Genomic DNA, 21079 nt, shown 5'->3' with positions numbered 1-21079 from the left:
ACTTACTGCATCTCATAAAGGGGTGAACAAATAATGACAGAATTTTCTATTTTGTGGTGAACTATTTACCCTTTTAACTGTGCAAACCTCATTGTCTTCGGCTCTGCTGCCTCAAGGCGAGTAACCGCTCTCTGATGACCCTGTTCTCCTCCACCATTCTCTTGATTGTCCTCAATACATCCTGTTTCGTTCGGGATCGGGACTGACACAGCCATAAAGAAAAAGATAGGTCATGCATGATGAATGAAATGAAATGCCATAAAATGCTAAAACTGTACCGAACTCACCATTTCATCTGCCTTAACATCTCTTGGTGGGAATCCAAAAGCATCAGATGAGTCCCCTTTAAAAAAATTAAATAAAAAATAAAAAAAAAGTGAAAGTGATGTGACATTCAGCCAAGTATGGTGACCCATACTCAGAATTCGTGCTCTGCTTTTAACCCATCCAAAGTGCACACACACAGCAGTGAACACACACACCGTGAACACACACCCGGAGCAGTGGGGGGTTCAGCACCTTGCTCAAGGGCACCTAGGTCGTGGTATTGAGGGTAGAGAGAGCACTGTACATGCACTCCCCCCACCTACAATTCCTGCCGGTGTAGCAGTCGATTCTGTTCCACTCGGAATGTCTGTTTCCCCTCGGGTTGCCAGGTCCGTGTAATAACCCCAACCAAATAGTTAATCAAACATTTTCCCAAAGTAGCCTAAATTCCGCGGATTTGGCAACATTTCCGCATGCAAATACACCAAACACACCTGGATGTAAGGAAAGCAAAAAGGGACAAATTTCTTGCTACACTGCAGCATAGTAAAATTATTCTCACACTCCCGTTTATGTTCTTTTTTTATTATTCATCTTGCAGTTGTTCCGTTATTTTTGTCTTATGTTTTTACATTTCAAGTTGAAAAACCTCTCGTCTTAAATTTATTTTAAGTTTAAGATTTTGGACGGTATTTTGAACTATTTAACTTGCCTTACATCCAGTCACGCTTCTTGCGCACGCTAGTTCTGGTCGTACGTATATTAACTCGGCAACTACGCAAGAATTGTAGTATGTTTGCGTAAAGGGGAACAGACATTCAGAGGGGAACAGAATCGACTGCTACATCGGTCCGAGACTCGAACTCACAACCCCTTCGATTGCGAGTCCGACTCTCTAACCATTAGGCCACGACTTCCCCAAAAGGCAAAGGAAAGCACAGAGAAAATATGCATTATACATACATACACACACACACACACACACACACACACACGTGCATTTTGAATCACTTACCTTGTGACTGTTCGCCTACACCTTCGTCGTAAGTGACGCGTTTGGTGCGCCGTAATTTCCCGCCTTTAGATCCCCTCAGATTAACAGTTGATCTCAAATTGGCGTACAACCTCAAAAGCTGGTTTGTTTTCACCGTTTTCGAAAAACATGGTGTTATTTCGGGACTTGTAACGTCGAGGAAGAGTAAGGGAGTCGCCTCTTGAGGAAACTCGTTCAGTTTGTGCTGTTTGTTGTTTTCGCCGTTATATAGCGATTCCTTGTCGGTTTGAGGCGACTGAGTGTCGAAGCGCGGTACGTAGAGTAATTTACGGAAAGCTGCCATAATTAACAGCCTCAACAAAATTTAAGAGCTTGCTTAGGTTATTAAAACAAAGTTTTGTTTCTTTATTGTAAAACTTAACTAAAATGTAACTTTGTAAATGTAACTTAACTATTATCACCGGAAGAGGATGAGCTCATCAACTGCTACGTCATAAGGCACGCACAAAAGGAGGAGGAGCTAGGCTTTTAACGAACATTTTGATGAATAAACAAACAAATAAATGAATGAATAGGCAGTTATTATTATTATTATTATTCTAATATTAGTTTTTCAAACACGTCTCTATGTAATTTCTGGAAGACAAAACTCAGAATCTTTATATATATATATATATATATATATATATATATATATATATATATATATATATACACACACACACACACACATCACATATATATTTTCAAAATGATTTGCACACTGAAATTCTTTCAAATGTCAGATTTTATGTGAGATATAAATGAATGCATGAAATACCGTTTCAGTTTTATTATAATACACATATATTTTCTTAAGATGTACACACCTTTGCCGCCAGATGGTGTTGTTGTGTGCACTGTTCAGACCTGATCAAATGATACAATGCATTTAAATGATTCACAGATAATAAACATTGCAGCATGACGGTCTTCAAGAAATGCAATTGCATGTATGAGTTAAGATGCACTTCTGTGCATGTATTCTGAGGCCTGCTCAACCTTACAGTAATCAATCAATCAACAGTAATTAATCTAGGTAATTCCAGAATAATCAAAAAATATCATAACACTCTTTTGGAAAGCTAAAAATAGAGATTTGACCCCATTCTCAGACAGCATGCCAGAAGCTTCCTGCATTATATTGTGCTCTATCAAAAGATGATGCCTTGCACTTTGATTTTTATAAAGGTAGACTGAAATGAAACACATGAAGATTTTAAATTTCCTTTCCAAAATTTCATTGATAACTTAGATTCCTATTCACAGTTAAAGACGAAAACCACGGCATTTCCTCCAATCGAGTTTATTCATTCAACATTTCACATTACAAATACTTTAAGCATTCTGTTATAAATATTTAACTGCAAATAATCAAGACTCAACTACCAAAGCACATGTATGACTAACCCAACTATAAAATGATATTTTTCTTTACACAACTCCATATGGATTTAAAATATAAAAATGAAAACTTAGAAATGACATAGCAAAAAAAAAAATATTCCTCTTATAAAAATCTATTGATAAATACACCTTCCCATACACAGTTATAAACTATGTAAATTTAAATAAGCAGTTACATAGAGAATTTTCTTGTATTTATGATTTTTTTTCTTATCCTTCTCTAGACATGAAGCACAATATAGTGATTATTAAAACTAGAAAATCTAATAAGTGTACTGGTCAAAAACTATAATCGAAATGACAGTCATTACATTCCAATTAAAAATATATCAGTAAATTGTTAAAACATTATTCACTTAATATTTACATCGTTTGTAATCACAGTAGCATGAACTCAAGTAGGAAAATGTGAATACATAAAAGTGAAAACACCTATGATTTCATATATATATTAATCAGAGAATGATAAATGTTATAATGGCTGAAGGAGAGTTTGTGAGGTGAGACACGTTGCAAGTAATGGTTATTATATTAGACGTTAACTGTAAAGGTCTCTGGGAAAAAAGTATTGCACAGATCTCACTGTCAATATTTTGAAAGCGTATTCAAGAAAACCCTGAATCAATATGCGATTAATCGCTCTCTCGTATGCTTCTTTTTGTCAACTAGTAAACACAGTAAAGTGTGGTTTGCACACTTAGTGCATGGAAAAGGTACAACTGAAAGTGTGGGAAAAGGGTTGAAATAAAATAATAGAAAATAACTAAACCCTAACTTATTAATTTAGCTCATGCATACCTAATGAATACATGAACCTTGTTACCTCTCAGAATTATACATAACAGTAAACATTGATATTTTAATATGGAACATTCATCATTGTGATGCAAGATGCATCCTAACATTAATTTACAGTGTTAATTATTTTCTACAGCCAATAATGAGGGAGGTATCATCATTCTCGTAATTGATAGTGGGTAGGTATAAACTTCTACAAGTACCATACATTTTAACGAATCTGTGTCATGCTAGATTCAATATTTACTTTCTCCATCAAGACAGAATAGAACACTGTTTTGCACTCATTTTGCAAATATTAGTCTCAATAATACAGTCACTTAAATATATATATATGTGACAATCTAGGGATTTCTGCACATGAATACATAAAAACCTAAACAAAATTATATTAACATTTCTTTTTCTTTTCATTAAAAGGTATGCTTGCGTTATAACCAGATCTTTCAGTAACAAAAGGTACAAAATATATATCCAACAAGTGAAAAAAACAGAAAGGTTATCACAAAAGGACTTTCCATTGGTGGAAAAAAAGTGACTTGAAAAACAATATTTAGAAAAGTAGTGCATAATGGTTTTACGTCCATGACAAAATAATTAGCTATAAAACACAGTACAAAAATCAGCAGACCATGTAAAAAATTATATTTGTTTTTCAAATTCTTTGAAATGTGCTCCGCTACCGCAATGCTCTGTTAGAACACCGTGGCAAAAACCCATGCAGAAAAACACTATCAATGCAACACATGGTCATTTCTCATTAGCAAATACTACAACACTGAGTTAGCTTTTAGCACAAAATCCCTGACAAATGAGCCAAAGTTACTGCCATAACCATTACAAGAATCATAAATACTCAAGTTAATAGATTTCATCATTTTCTAACCCATCAAACCAATTAAATTTAAGCTTTCCATCATATATATAATCTTCATTGTATCACAGACAGTGGGATATCTCGAAGGCTCAACTTTGGTTTGCCTGACCTAAAAACTGTGCATCACATCCTGCATCACTGTTGTTCAACTTCTCAGTAGTTGTCCGTTAGCCTTGTCTCAGATCTTACGCTTGATTAAGTTAGAAGTAACTTGGAAGCAGTTTAATAGTAAGCCTACAGTGTCTGAGCATGGTTAAGATGAGAAACTCTAAAGGATTTCAATATTATAAATCTTTTTCCACTTAATCACAAATATGTTAGAAACCAGTCCATATAATCCATTCCATAATGAACCCCTTAAAATGTCATTCATACAATAGCTTGTGGTCTCTTGTTAGTGGTTACTGTGCATTATGTTAAAGGAGTAACTGTGAATCCATATTTGCCATGCAATCATTTAAGATTAGCCTGTGAAATAGGAAACTTGATATTGAAGTCATATGAGCGAGGCTCCAACTCTTACGTCTACATCCTCTTTTGTGTGTAGCCTCCAACAGTTTAAAGTGAAAATGTGACCCATTACAAACAAAAAGACACGGTTCAGAGATTATAAAGATAGAACAGTAATTCAGAGTCAAGTCAGGCTAAACATCTATATTTTTTTTTTTAAATCCAATGCATTCAAGTCTTCATGCGCACCAATGTAGCTTTTCAACAAAAATCAGGATTACACCATTTTCTTTTAACATTCTCTTCTGCAAAAAAAAAAAAAATAAAATTAAAAACTTAAGAATAAATACAATTTCAGACTTAAAAAAAGAACTGTAAATAAAAAGGACTTAGCGAAATGAAAAGTGCATGTAAATGAATAGCACAGCCGTGATCTCCCGGATCAGTTCCAGCGGAAGGAGATGTGGCGAGGCCGGTCTCCTCCCTCCTTCACTAGAGGCTTGTGAAACTCCCGTCCGGCACGCGAGTGAATGGCTGCCCAGCAGTATTCACAGTAGTACTGAAGACAAGTGACGTTAGCACAGAAGAACGGAGCGAACTTTCCCCCACAACGTGTGCCCTGACACTCATCACACAGCTGGTCATCCAGTACATATGGCTTCACTTCCACCTGGGAAAAGTAGACTCTTTTAGTTCAGTACCTTAAGGCAGGCAGACCATGAAGAACAAGGGCCAGAAACAAACAATTTAGTCTGACATTGATCAATATAAAAACATTATATTGAGTATTTATTCAATATCTGGTTTCACTGGAAGCAACACATCAACATGAAACAAGGGTTCCAGCAGGACTTAGAGTCTTCAATTTATAAAAAGGCAATAAAGTCATAGGTTAGCATTTTTTTTTTTTTTTTTTTTAAATAAACATGAGTGATGCACGTTTAAAAAAAAAAAAAAAAAAAAAAAAATCAATACGCGGGACAATTATACAAATACAATAAATAAACAATTCTGGTCCCCGAGTTAATGTCTTCTGCCATTTGGGAGAGTACACCAGAATGAAATCAGCATTGTTTACATTCAGGATAAAGATTAAGCGCGTGCAAGCTCTCATAAATCATCAAGTTTTGAAGTTGAACAAATGTCTTCCAGGTTGGAATGACATGAAGGCGAGTAATTAATGATAATTTTCATTTGGGGTGAACTAATCCTTAAAAAAAAAAAAAAAAAAAAAAAAGACTACAAAAGCCACACACCATGTGAAACACAAGCAGTGTTTATTTATATATATATATATAAAAAATAAATAATAATAATAATTCTAAGTTTAAAGCCCAGACTCCTCCAAAAAGGAACTGGCTATTATTATTATTTTTTTTATAATAAAATAAAAATAGTTTCAATTATTAAACTGCAAAAAAACTAGACCGTTTACACGAACAATCAAGCAATGCAAATATTAATTCAGTCAGAGGGACATATAAAAATTACTGCTGCTAATATTGCATATATGGAAATCTAAAATAACTTTGTCTGGCAAAGCACAGAAAAAAATAAAATAAAATGTCACTATATCAGTTTGCATATACCGAACAGCTCAAAGATCCAAGCACCACTCTCACCCGTTTATCGATCTCTCCGTGCTGCAGTTGCACAAAGCGAGCGCTGATAGCAGCAATGTAGCTCTGCTGATTGGAGAAGGCCACACGTCCAGCCCCTTTAGGATACTTCAGCTCAGGGTCCGTGTCAATGCCAGCATAGCACACCCCGCCGTACAGTCGGTCCATAATCATGGCGAGCTCCACTGTCATGGGGTAACACGTCAATAAAACTAAATATATAAGAATAACTTTAAAATGGCTTTCAGAAACATTCACTGCATCATGCAACCACCTTACTACAATGAGCATTTATTTCAGAGAAAATGTACTGGATGATTGTTACTACACACTGTTAATAATGTCCAAAAAATTATAATTTTGATCATGGTCATATCTGAAAGCCAAACAAACCAGCTCTTAGAGGTCGTGGAACTCCCCCAACAAAGATAGTTTTTCTGGGGTCAAGGGGCTGAGATCCATCCATCACAAAGTCACTGTCGTTCAAATTCCAGGGTCGTATCTGGACCTGAAGACACATCGTGAACAGAAGAGAATCACTAGCTTGTCATGTCCCATTCAGCAAACACAGGTGGAAATAACAGAAACCGTGTTTCTACTTTCAGGTTTATATTTAATTTTAAAATGCTCTACTGCTTTCTCACAACGACTCTCCAAAGTCACAGAAACAGCAGACCTGAGGCCTTTGAAAAGCTTACTGGCTTATCTTTGATTGTAGGGCTAGAGACACAGAGATAGAGCTTCCCATCCTCTTCCATACAAGCGTCTATCAGCGCCTGGACCGAGCTCTCGTCTTGAAACAGAAGGAACGCATAACCTGCAGGACAACGGGTGCATTGCATTTTAAGAATCACTTTCAATAACCTTGACCTGTAGCCTTCGCTCAGGCCTGATTGATGATATTCATCTGGAGCTCAGCTTTAAACTATGGGCATGCCGTATACGCACCTATGCAGGAATGCAAAATATATCCGCTGAAATGAGAGAAGCTGATATCTGCATGACTCATTTCTTAATAAACGTACGTGAAAATGACTTTCAAACTCACCTTTCGGTGGAAAATAGGATTTGCTTTCTGCTTTGTGAGGCCAGTCCACAAACAAATGTCCAAAGCGTCGGAAACTGGCGGTGATCTCGTCTGAAATTGTATATGAATGTATTATGGTTGGTGCACATTTAAAAAAAGAAACCTGGAAAGAAACGCCTGTTTATGCTTTAGTACCTTCATCTATGTCCGGAGGTAGACCACCAACAAAGACCTTGCGAGAATAGCGCTCAATGCATTCACCATTTTGGTGAGGGAAACTGTGTGGTGAGCCCAGTCCACTCAGACTCTGATCAGACCGGTCATCATCTCCGTATGTCCGCTCATCATCCATGGGAAACAACGATGAGTGACCTGTCACACAATAGCCACAAAGGCCATTTAGTGCCACTGATGCTGAAGTCACCAATTTATATGCAATGAAACGTAGCTATAGATTTTGTAGAGTATCAATTAACATCATTCTTCATTTGAATACAATGAGTGCACAAAGTTTCTAAACACAGTGTTCAAAATCCCTAGCCAAGCAACCAACACGACTGAACACAAAAGCATGTTGTAACTTGAAATGACATGAACCGAAAGACACTTCGGAGATCTTTACCTCGTCGCCTCCCGTAATTCCTCGCTGCATGTGAAATAAGACAGAAGAAACTTAAGCAAGGCGTTAGAAAATTGATTAAACCATTTAAAACACTACTGGCAAAATGGATGATTTTTGAATTAAATGCACAATTACACAGATACAAGTCTACAGCTATTGGAGAGCATAACGTGACCCACTTCACACAGAACAAGCAAACCATGAAATCATCTGGTTTACAACATTTGTGCTTTTCAAACATATCATTTATTCCTATATTAAGCATTATTAATTTCAAATTATTATTATTTTTTTGCATAGTGTACATTAAGCAATTATAGTATGTGAAAACCAAACCAGGTCTGTGCAGAAACTTCATGTCCAACTCTCAGTGTTTGTCCTAGATTAGCCTTCAAATCCTGAAGGGAGCTTAGGTGATATATTGGGAAAGCACTTCCATGCTCCTTCTTTCTACTTATTCCATGGCTGTGCTTTCTGAAACCCTCATCCTGAGCCACCTATAAATCACTGAGCTGTAACGGATGCTTATAAAACCAAAACTTATAAAGCAGGGTTGTATTAGTACGGGGCACAGTATGGATATTTTCGGCATATTTTTGAATTTGGGGGAAAGTTGGTTTAGTTTTATTAAGTTGTTTTGAATTGGCCCGAATAAAACCATGATTTTTGACACAAAGTTCTCTGACACAAAGTTGCTTTTTTTGAGTCACATGGTCTTCAATATGCTCTCTGGATAAAAATAACAAGGCAAACACACTGAATAATCACTTTATGATTCAATTAAAATGTTCCGATATAGGCTTGTTGGCAGTCAGCCACCCTTAGAAAGAGAACAAGATAACCAATTTAATTATGGAAGAACTACAGTAGATTGTATTTGAATTGTATATTTATTGGGTGTTTTATAATTTTGGGATTTTTGTTATCTAGGCTGATGGAATGTCGTTTTAATGGAAAGCCAACTCTTAAATGTGCTATGCAAATTAGCTAAATATAGCTGCAAGCAGCGATTACCGGGTTCAAGCACTTAAAATGTTAGAACACTGATTTTATAATGTCTAAGCATGAATCCATAAGCTAACCTAAGAACAAATCATGTTTGTGTGAGTTGAATAAGCCCATTAGTGGTCTTCAGTTGCCATCTAGTTGTTATAATTGAAATTTATGCAATTTCTCATACAAAAGGTATTTACATACAATTTAAAGCATGTGACACTTCCCGTTCACTTATTTAACGTTTATTTATTTTTTTACATTCACAAATAGTTTCTCAATGTTTGCACATAATAACCAATCTTTTATTTTTAAATATTTATCTTTGAATTAATTAGTTTTTTTAACAGTAGAATTAATATTGATCTATTGATGGATAAATACACACATAAACCGCTGTGCCGTGCAGCTCATTTATCATGCAGTAAAAATGCCCCTCGCTGCGCCCAAAACAGGTTGCCTGTGGATGAGAATCCCAAACAAGGACTGGTGGGAGGTTATGCTGCTTCACTTCACAGTTGCCGAGTGACAGGACACACATTCATACAACACTATTTAAAAGGAAGAACCGCATGTTCCATGTGTCATGCATTTGATTGATATGATTGAGCTGTCAATCCAATTACAAATGGATTTTGTGGTTGCATGTAAACATAGCCACTGTGTTTAACCTTTATGACTATTATAGTGTTTTTCTTTTTTTTGCCCAATCTCTCTTGAATTTTGTATGCTTGTTTAGAAATAAATTATGCATCATTTTACGCAGTAATTAGAAGTTGAGGACTTTAAAAAAAAAAAAAAAAAAAAGGATTTACAGGCCTTTGGGTTTACACTATGTAAATAATATTATAAAAAGACCATGTTACCGACCATGAATTTATTTATTTATTTTTTGATAATTATGGACCTAGAGAGTATAGAGAATAGTACTGCACTGATTGAGTTAGAAACCTAGGACTAATTCAGAATAGTTTTTTTTTTTTATACATAATCTCAAATCATTAAAAACTGGTTTGACAGCACGGAGGCAAAGTTTATTTAACATTATGTGAAAATCTAGTGTAAATGAATTTGACACTAGAACATTTTATTTCAATTTGAGGATATTTACTGTAAAAAAAAAATAGTGTAACAGTTATGGGACCACCTATGGTCCGATCTCATTGAAACTTTGCATGATTGTTAAGTTTCATAAAGTTTTGAGTTTTCATTTAGGTTTTTTAGGCTTTTAGGTATATTTGGCCACACCCCTTTCAAAATAACCATGTTATAGCTACCCATTTTTTTGATAATTATTGACCTGGAGAGTCCAGAGAATTGTGCTGCAGTGGTTTGATCGAGATGGAGCGAAAAACCAAGTAGAATTTTAACATAATATGAACATAAGCTCATACAGACCATTAGACCATGAGACGAACATGACCCAAAGAGTTTTGTTGACCTCCATTAACCTTGTCTAATAGATGCTTAGACTTGTTTGGCCAATGTCGGCCATGTGTTTTGAGATACGTGAATGTCCTCATAGACACTTGTGCCACTTTAGTAAAATTGGCCCCACCCCTTCAAACGTTTTGGCTCCCAATGCTACGGAGTGTCGAAATTTCGCCTAATGTCTAATACTGACTTAAGGAATTCTGCCTCCTGAGCAAGACAGATGACTTTTCTTTATAACAAAATCAAGCATTATAATTCAACAAATACAATATAAAAATTGCATATTGCAGATCTGATGCAACATATGCACTGAGGCAACAAAGACTGCAAATGATACACAACCTTCTGTATGATGTTGAGATTACAACATACTGGTCAGTGAATCCAGATTTTAATATCCAATTCAACAGAGATATCAAAGCAGCATAAAATACAATGACAAAGACGTTGCATGGATTATTTGTAGTGCAACAAACATAAGAAGCTTCAAAGCAAAATAAACCAATATTATTATTTTGGCATTTCAGGTTATTTTGTTAAAAGCACCATATTTTTTCTCTTAATATAATACATTTAAATTCATATCCACACAATTAAATATGCTATATTAAACATTTCCTTGCAAAACATGGAGCTATAAACTCATTAGCAGAGAACATGTTATAATTGAAAATGCCTTGTCTACAATTTCTAAATTAGCTTTAATACTCCAATTTGGTGATTTTTACTTGTAAAAGATAGTTAATATATTATTTAATACTGATGTGAGGTAGGATTTGTAATGGTGGCAGTGAATAATGTACCTTTTAAGGAATCCTGCTCGGCTCTCATGATGTCGATCAGAGAGTTCTCTAGAGAGTGCATGCTAAAACCATCAAAGGACCGACTGCGCTCCTGCAAAAACATCAAGGGATATGTGATTAGACACTGTCATTCTGGCTTAAATGGGTTTCATCAAGCAATGCATGCATAGGTGATATCAACAGTTTTGGAAACTGTTCGCATGCACAAAATTTTGTTTTGAATTTGAATATCAGCAACAGTAAAAAAAAAAGCAGATGATACCGGTCACCCTACCCTTACAAACTTGCAATTAGGGCACACATTAAAATACAGAGGCTCACACAGTTGGGCATTTGATATGTACAACACCAATAACTGAATACATCAAGGCTCTCTAACGCTACAGACCTTAAGAAAGGTCATTATCTGTGTCTGTTTTCTTGCAAAGGGACCCCTTGCTTAGCAATCCTGAGTGCCTTCATAGCCTTCATCCATTACCCTTGGGTGTTGCAGCACAACAGGCCTCTGCTTACCAAGAGGAAAAAGCCTTGCAAACACAATACAAGGTTTGTTCTTGGTATTAGGCTACGAACCGAAGGGAGGACACACTGAGCATGTGAAACAGTGAGTGTTACCACTGCAGTTCAAACACGAACATAATCTCACTGTGCACCAAAGCACATAAAAATACAGTTCAGACTCGCTGGCAATAGGCAAATCAGAATCAAACCAAAATAATTACAGTACTACAAATATTGCCAGATATGACAACTGATAGTTGTTTATCAAATCATCTGTCAGTCTCCCACCGTTATTGAATCCATGATCGATACAGAATCAATAAGAATAGCCTGTGTGACTAAATTTGAAAAAGTCCCTAGTTTCAGTGAATACTAATATCTGGAATAAATGATAATCAGTGGTTATATCAGAGTATCAGACTTTCCAGTTCTCCTCCTGTTGCCGTGCCATCCCCTGATTTTGACTCACTCATCCATGTCTTTTTATATCAGTGGCATTCACAGCTTGCAGAAGTGGAGCGACAGCACCACATTACTCATCTGAGCTTTGATCCATCACATTTATCTAACAAACACACCACACGAGCGCCATCAGATTAGGTTAGGCCAAAGGCAAGCAAATGGAGAAAGAAAAAAAGCAATAGATTTGTTTTCATCTCATCCCCAATAAACACACACACACCTTTGCAACCGTATTACCTCTAAACAAACAAACAAACACACTCCTCTATTAAAATCATAAATAGCTAATAATTAGGAGTTTTAGTTACCTGAAAAGGAAAGATGCTATCGTTGCGGTTTATGGTATCCTCTATCCAGGGTTTAGTGTTGAAGCCAGAGTTATTGCGGGGATACTTCTGCATTTGGGTTTGGTTATTTGGGAAAGACTTCTTTAAAGGAGAGATCGAGTTGAGGGGATTGACCCCTCCGTTCAGCCCTCGGCGATACTCCCGTCCCTGAGAGCTTCCCCAGCCTCCGTATCCTCCACCTGGGCTCCATGAAGTAGAAGATGGGGTGGACGAGGGGCTCTGATAGCTCCCCCATGGGGAAGGAGGCTTGCTTAGGTTGTTCCCCAAATGGGGCAACTGGTTGAAAGCAGCATTGCGGTGGGAGAAGGGAGGTGGATGGGGGCTTGCCGTGGACCTGCGGGGCTGATTATGAGGGTGTTGGAAGTGTGGATGAGGAGATGGATGGTGCTGAGATAGAGGTCCTATCTGGTGGGAGAAGTTCCCCCCGAATCCTGAACTGGTGTGATGAGAGAAACTTTGAAATAGCAGCGGAGGAGGAGCATTGTTAGTAGTAGCAGCCTGATTGAAAAAGCCAACCTCTTCGATCAAGGTGGAAGGGTTGGGGGGCATAGCAGTGGACCAGCTGCTGAAGCCAGTAAGGGACGACGAAGACGAGCTACTAGACTGTGCTAAAGTACCAATACCAGACGTCTCCTGATAATCAAACCCTGATAACACTGGAGATTCCAGCCGCAGTGGCTCTTTACCGTTAGCGTTCTCCATGGTCCCTTTCTCCAGCTGGTTCTCGTCTGGCATGGTGTTGTCCAACTCTGATATGATTCCTGGAGCTTCCTGGTGACCTGGCGGAGAGAGCGTCTGCTTGTCTTGTCCTTCATAACTCTCTTGTTGCGGAGCCTTGGACGTCTCGGACTCCAAAATATCATCTTGCATGTTAGAGTGGGTCGTCACAGTTGGGAAAAGCCAAGCAGACCCAACACTTCCACCATTGATAGTAGTGTTGTTGCTGGTGAAAGCCGGGGGGCTTGGAGGTGTTGTCTGGTGGGGAAGCGGATGCTGCAGGTGTGGGTGAATTCTTACAGGAAAAACTGATTTGTTAGCAGCGTTGTTTTTAACCAGAAAGCCGTAATCCCCCATTTATGTAGCCTAATCGAGTAAATCTTCCAATTGTGTGTAATTCCCTCAGTTTCTTTGAATACCCTTGTGTGTGAGAGAGAGAAATAAAATATTAAAAACACCAAACAGCTATTGAATCAAAATCATACAACCATAATACCATAATGCATTCTCTATTAATTTGTACACGTACACCAGTCACGTAAAACGGTTCTATCGTGGATTCATGCACTTTGCTCTAAATCTGAATGAGAGGAAAATATGGTGCAACGAGAAACGCTACGCACCGTTGACTTTATCGACAATATGTTTCTTTCGAAGCAAAACGAGGTCGTATTTTAACATATCACGACAAGGCATCATGACACAGGCCACCTTATCTAATTATTCATCACGGCTGATGATGGAGGTTTTTCACGCACGTTATTTCAAAGCATTATTATCGCAAATGTTTCAAGAAAATGCAACTGACCTACCGGCGTTCTTCCTTATTTCAGCAATGACCTCCTCTCTTTCAACCATTTAAATACAGGAAAATGTTGATGACGTTTCATGTGCGATAGGGGTAGTGTTTACCATAAAACTCCTCAAATTTACATTGACGCGTCCTTTAAATCCTACGTCTGTGCGGCCGAACGCTACTCAGTGAATTTCTGATTCATTTGTTTCATATGCAACGCTGGATTATTTCAGATCAAAATCGTTCGTGTTCTGGTTGTTTAATGACAGCGTGCATCGCGCGGTGTTAGCCTATAATCAAGACAGTTAGTCAAAACGAGCACGCATCATCGTCGGATTACAATTTACGCGCGACGCGTTTTGGATGTTCTTGCTAAAGATTTTCTTTATCTACTCTGAGAATGACACAGGTTTTCTTACGTTTCCAAGTTGCAAGGACAGGCTGCAAATGACCATGGCTTGTGAGCGTTGCACTGGTTCGACCAATCCGGTTGGACTTCCGTCTTTAACCCCGCCCTTCTATAGCAGAATCTCCGCCCAGTTTTGCATCTACGCGGCATTTGATTGGACAAGAGAATCCGAACCACACCTCTTTCTCAACCAGTTACTTTCTGTCACACAGAGAAGGGTGACTGACTGTACCTGCCCAGAATGTCAATACTACCTTATACGACCGGTTTTGAGATGTTTAAATATTTACTGTCTACTCTACGTTTTTAGATCAGATTCCTCTAAACAATAAATATATTATAAATATAATAATAAATAGTATTTAGAACTAATAAAGCGAGTGCCTAATGAACCCACATGTGTATTCTACAATTGAAAACTTTGTAATGTTTAAATGTGTATTAAACAAATATATGAAATATGAGATGTTTATATGAACAGCATTTTCTTGGACTGGAAAATGCATGCTTTACAGTTTCCAATGAGAGTAGGTTATGAAAAAAAATCTAGTTTTATAGAGAAATATCTGATGATTGTCCACATATTCATGCCTGGTTTTTCTTCACATTCATTCTGTATGCATGCTGCTTTTACATATGGCCAGACACATCTATATCTTTTTAATGATGGGTTTGGAGTCTCAGGGATGCCTTCAGTAGGCCACCTCTAGTGCTCACTGCAGCCTGCAATCCCATTAAAGTAAGCTGCTACTATTTTCAGCCTGTAATCGAGTTTTAGCACTTGACTATTCATGCCTGGAGCAGATCAAAATCAATCAGTTTCTCTGCAGCACAAGGTTTAAAAACATGCATGACATGCACTGGACGAATCTGTTTTAAGCAATTCATTTTCCTCTAGTGTTTGTTGTACACTGACTAATGATTCATCTGAAGGAAATCTGATATATCTGATCTGTCTACCGAAATGGGAATAGATAAAATTAAGCTTTCCATGCTTTGTCCAAATTTAACCACCTGCATATATGTTAATACACAAAACATTTCAAATCGCACAAATTTCCCACAAATTATGCAACAGCATTGCAGTTAGTCTGATAAAATAATAATTGCTTTTGCATGCAAGCCTTTCATGCCGTGTATTTAAAGATGCAAATCAAAGCAGCCGTAAACAACCACAAATGAATCAGCTGTGTTTAAAACACATTCATCATTGACATCACTCACTTTCAGTTTCCCAGAAACCATGCAGAGCGGGGACCTGAATAACCATTTGTGGTCTTTTCTTTCATCAGTCTGTGTGTGGGTCTGTCACAAGATACCGCGTGCAAGGTCATCTTGCAGAAGGACAAGTGCTTCTCAGAGGATTAAAAGATAGCTATCTTCCCTTGTAGCTCACAATGTTGTTCCGTCAGACACATCTGCACTAGTTGCGTGCATTATTTCACATGCTGTTAAAGGATTGAAATAAAGGCTTGTGTCCTTAATTTTAGCTTTGACAAAGGACACTTAAGGTGCCACAAAAATGACTAATTTACACTTCCTTCATCTGCTACCGTAATGCTGCGCACCTCAATGCTTGCCGGCATGAATGTTTTTGAAACAAAGCAATTAATATCTCTCCATGGCCACAGAATGACTGACGCTGCTGTTTGAAATGTAGGCTGCAGAGAACAGCACGTTGTATTATGCAGTAGCCCTCAAGGTGAAAGATGTGAAAGGCGTGATTTCAGCAATCAACATTGTTTAATAAATTCCTTTCAATGCAACTCTATGAACAGCAAAAATGAGCTGTGGTAAATCAGAAGCCTGACTGCATTTAGAAGCTCTATTCTCAACCCAATTTCTAAAGTTCCCATGTGACCCCAGCAGATCTTTGCTACATTTTAGGCCCATGACGGGTGAACAGTGAGCAGTGTTAGGAGATGGATCGATCTATGCTTACTGCAGTGTCATAAACCATGTGCAAACACTGCAACAGCTGGGAAAGGACCCCTCCCTCTTGTCCCTGCACTGTTACACTGTCAAAACACACACGTACACACACACACACACAGTGTTCCCTCTCCCTCCCTCGCTTTTTGACTTGCCTGATGTGTGGCTCACAGCTAAGCCGATGTCAGTGTATGTTCAGGGACAGCTGGGAAGATGACCATGCAATTCAGCAGCTCTGCTACTCTCTCTCTCTCTCTCCTCCTTTGACCTTCCTCAGTTTCTCACATCGATTCGCCTGCACTCCTTTTTCAGGTTCTCGGTTTCAATTAAAATCTTCCAGCTCTTGGCCTCGGGTCTCCGTCTCTCTGCTGTTCTTTTTTTAAACCGTCCTTTATCTGTGTTAAAGGGGAGAAGCTTTAGTGTTGCTGCGCTTTGACTGCTAGTGCTATGTGGCACATGCCCAGGCCATGTGACTAAGGGCTTTGGCCATGTGAGAACTTCTGCTTTGGCCTGGCAGCAGAGAGGAGAGTCACAGCACAAGAGGATGAACAATAACACACATAGACACACACACCAAGCGCAATGCAACAAGACACACTGTGCTGGAGTACAATGACAGTTTTGTTCTCACAGTGAACATCCACTTCACGAGGCATGTTCCTCACAGAGCAACAAAGCTTTTCTAGTAAAAACTTTGAAGAGTATTTATACAAATGTATATATGAGTTTAGAATGCACCATAGTCATGATCAATCTTTTTGCAGATGGTGACGATGTCAATCTAGCAATTCTAGCAAATATATCTAATAATTTTATTGTACGTTTATGTTTTAGTATCTTGGCATTAAATTACATTTTAAAATGAGTTAATGTGGCTGTGCAAGTTCTTCTAATACAAAATCTGAAGGAGCGATTGCAAATTGGACTCTTACTCTTTTGACCATCATTGGAACCTCTTAGAAACACCGTTTTTTTCTCTCTCTCTTGCTAATGTGGCAACTATGATGACTTCTGCTTCTGAGAAACCTAGAAATGTGAAAATGGTCCAATTGATACAAAATGAAACAAGGCTGTGAGGATGTGGTTAGTGTTTGTTATTTAGCTTTCACTTTAGAAATTTTTGAATCATTCTAGTGGACAAAAATGTTCGGGTTATGAAAATTTGATGTGATTTAATTCCTTCAAAGCTTCATTTTTATTATATATATTGTTTATAGTTATATATAGTGTATAGTTTATTGACCTTTGATTCACTTCCTGTGCCTGTTAAACTAAAGTAATGCACCTAATTGTGCTGCCAATTTGTTATCTAACATCTGCTTGAAAATGTATCTGTTTTTCATTGGTTATTTCATTTTAAAACTAACATTCTTTCTGCAGTTGGAAGGGCTTATGATATCAATCAGCCTCGTCAGACCTGGAGTGTTTCTCCGTCCCTGTGGATGTGCTGTTTGAATCTGAGCACTCATTTCCTCTAGAAGCTCTAATCAATGGAGACAGGCCATTTTCCTATTCCTTACACCTGAGTGGGTCCCTCAGTCTTCAGGCTTTAAGCCAACACAGCAGTATTGTACATCTAAGTCCACATTAACCCTGGCCAAAGTATTAAACCCTGCCAAGACAGCATGTTGAGTCTAAGGCAGATGAGACAGCATAGTGAAAAAGCAATAATGCATCTGTCTGTGTGAATGTTTTAAGGAAGTGAAAAAGAAAGTGAGAGATATGTTTTACTGTTTCAGCCTGCCTCTGTACATGCTGATGTTGTCTAATTTCATTCAAGTGGAGCTCAATGATTTCCCAGAGTGTTCTCAGAGCCACACACCTAAGCCTGAGGCTCCAAAACTGGCTCACGTTCCTATGTTTTTCCAGTCTTGCTATGACTAGAGTGTGCTTGTGGCCTCCTTTGGCTGCTGGTAGGATGTAATGCAGAGAAAGCAAGAGTTGAAAACTGGGTTTAAATACATGCACATTCAGCAAATTGAATTGAAATGTAACATGGACATGATATTGCACATGATTGTTTAAAAAAAAAAAATTAAACCAAACTTTAATTTGGAAACTATATAAATATACACTCTTAAAAATAAAAGTTTTTTTTGCATTGATGCCATAGACGATGCATGTTGCATTTCCCCAAAGAACCATAAAGTGAACAGCTCTTAAAATAAAATAAAAATTCCTTAGTGTAAAGAAAAGTTTAAGAATCTTAAGAAACATCTGCCACTGTAAAGAACCTTTTGCACAAAGAGAAAGTTATTTTAGATGTTAAAGGATTTTCACAGAACAATCAACGCCAATAAAGAACCTTTATTTTTAGATCATTCTTAATTTATTTTTAAAAATACACTCTTAAAAATAAAGGTTATTTTCTGGCATCAATGGTTACATGAGGAACCCTTTAGTGTCCATGGAACATTTAAATTTCACAAAAGATTCTTTAAAGTTTAAAAAAGGCTCTTTAAATTATAAAAATTCTCTTCACACTAATATATACATAATATAAAATATTTTATTTTATTTATTTATTTATTTTTAAGAACTGTCCTATGAAAGGAGAAAAATGGTGCTTCTGTGGAATCACTGCAAACATCTCCCTTTTGAAACTTCTATTTCTAAGAGTGTATGCAGAAAACGTGGAGGAAAAATTTGCCATTTGATCAAGTCATTAGAGAACCCCATTGTATCATTTTTGAATAATTATTTTTTATATAAAATGTTTGTTATTCCTCAGCTGTTGATGGAAAACCAACACCCAAACACTCATGCACGTTTTTCTTAGCCGACGACATGCTTGAGCCAGACAGTGTGTGCTGTATTATCAGGGTTGGGTGCGTGAACAGAACAGAAATAGCTCAACGGAAGCAATGCTCTCTGCTTTGGTCTGCAGATTACACCTGCAGGAGCTCTCGCTCTGTGAGCTGAACACACACACACACACACACACACACACACACACTCACTAATGGACTGTGTATATTGCAGAAGTATGGCACATGTATAGCCATGTGGATTTATGGCTGCAAACACAAACAACAGTAAATCAAGATCCTATAAACCAGGATAAAGTCTGGACCTAGATTTAAGTATTTGTACTTGTATTTATAATTACATGAGTGTTTCTGCATAATCTATTTTGTTTAAGGGAATGGCTTGGTCAAAGGTCTTGGACTGATCTAGTCAAGAACTGGTTTTAGCTTGTTTAGGTCTGGCGTGGGATCTTTAAGTATAAAGCGGGTGGTGTGGTCAGGTTAATTCATGCACAAAATTAAGTAAACATACAATCTCAAATAGCTTGAGTAGTTCTGAACCTTTGACCCTCAGATCTGAGAACAGTAGATTTTAACAGCTATCTGCTTTATCTCCAAACCACTTTCATTATTCATCAGACTTTCCTGATCACTTATTCATGGCCCACGTAGATCCTGGAAGCTTTAGTTTCTCTCTCTAAAAAGCCTTTGTTTTATAACGCTTATCCTTTTTTAGTCCTCTGTGTGTTCCACTTAAAAACTGGTTTGCTTGATTGTGTTCTTTGAAGAGGAGCATGTGGGATGTTTTGTTTTGGAGCTAAAACAGTAAATAGTGGTGTGCAGGTGAAAATGTCACACCTGTTTTTATACAAATATTGTCATCATGAAAAATGTAATCCAGGAAAATGTTGATTTCTATAATAACATTTTTACATGTTAAAATTATTAAGAATGATTAAAACAATAACTAACCAGATAAATTAGTTACCAATTCTAAAATAGGCTACACTAAAATAAATTAATGAACTGCAGTTGTCATTAGGATTAGGATCGTGGAGTAGGAATCATTTGGTTCGGATCGGAACTTCGGATCGCGGAGTGCGATTCATTTGATTCGGATCGGAACTTTCGGATCGCGGAGCGCATATCATTTGGTTCGGATCGGAACTTCAGATCGCGGAGCGCGATTCATTTGTTTTCGATCGGAACTTCGGATCGCGGAGCGCGATTCATTTGTTTCGGATCGGAACTTCGGATGGCGGCGCGCGATTCATTTGATTCGGATCTCGGAGCAGGAATCATTTGGTTCGGATCGGAACTTCAGATCGCGGAGCATTAATCATTTGATTCAGATCGGAACTTCGGATCGCGGAGCAGGTATCATTTGATTCAGATCGGAACTTCAAAGACTTTCAGTGGGGTTGAGGTCAGGAACCTGCGGTGGCCGGTCTTCAACAATTCGAGCTTGATGAATCTTGACATTGTCATCCTGGAATATGCATATGGGTATGTCTTCTGATAAATGAAAGCTGTTCTGCATCTATTAGGGTTAAAATAATTGGTGCCAATTGTTTTTGTTGTTGTTGTTGTTGTTTGCCAGACAGTGTAATAACCAATATTTATTTATTTATTGATGTGTTTTACCACAATTTAACTTCAAAACAGCCTCCAATCTTCTTAGAATTCATTCATACTGCCCCCAGAGCTTCTTCTTCTCCCATTTACTCTTTTAACATCGGCTATCACTCTATATAGAGTAATAGAATAATAAAACAATTTCTCAGATATTTATTGTAATATATACTGATATAGTGTAATACTGATATACTGTAACCGAG

At 37.6% G+C, this 21079-nt stretch overlaps 1 protein-coding gene across 5 annotated transcripts; it reads right to left on the bottom strand.

The window, feature by feature from the left end:
- Window positions 1-2590: 2590 nt before the first annotated feature.
- cpeb4a (cytoplasmic polyadenylation element binding protein 4a) lies at window positions 2591-14812 on the bottom strand. 5 transcript variants are annotated; one of them, XM_026281189.1, is made up of 10 exons: window positions 14573-14812; window positions 12602-13777; window positions 11331-11421; window positions 8101-8124; window positions 7674-7850; window positions 7500-7589; window positions 7150-7268; window positions 6845-6959; window positions 6455-6636; window positions 2591-5502 (listed from the first exon to the last, which is right to left on the bottom strand). In XM_026281189.1, exons 2-10 carry the CDS (start codon window positions 13712-13714, stop codon window positions 5275-5277), a joined length of 2139 nt encoding a protein of 712 aa, XP_026136974.1. In that variant the 5' UTR covers window positions 13715-13777; window positions 14573-14812; the 3' UTR covers window positions 2591-5274. The 5 variants fall into 5 exon arrangements, with proteins under 5 accessions (XP_026136974.1, XP_026136977.1, XP_026136976.1 ...); XM_026281192.1 differs by lacking the exon at window positions 14573-14812 and adding an exon at window positions 14166-14564; XM_026281191.1 differs by lacking the exon at window positions 14573-14812 and adding an exon at window positions 14170-14564.
- Window positions 14813-21079: the final 6267 nt, after the last annotated feature.

Source organism: Carassius auratus, chromosome 14, assembly GCF_003368295.1.
Source record: "Carassius auratus strain Wakin chromosome 14, ASM336829v1, whole genome shotgun sequence".
Lineage (NCBI taxonomy): Eukaryota > Metazoa > Chordata > Actinopteri > Cypriniformes > Cyprinidae > Carassius > Carassius auratus.
Note: the sequence above shows the minus strand (reverse complement) of the source record. Positions and strands in the feature narration are given on the sequence as shown.

Bases quoted from the DNA above. Each gene is read 5' to 3' on its own strand.
- cpeb4a (XM_026281189.1), bottom strand. From the start codon at position 13,714: ATGGGGGATTACGGCTTTCTGGTTAAAAACAACGCTGCTAACAAATCA. The intron at 11,422-12,601 runs GTAACTAAAACT...ATGTTTTTGCAG, and splicing joins ATAGCATCTTTCCTTTTCAG to GAGCGCAGTCGGTCCTTTGA. The intron at 7,269-7,499 runs GTGAGTTTGAAA...GTTGTCCTGCAG, and splicing joins ATCCTATTTTCCACCGAAAG to GTTATGCGTTCCTTCTGTTT.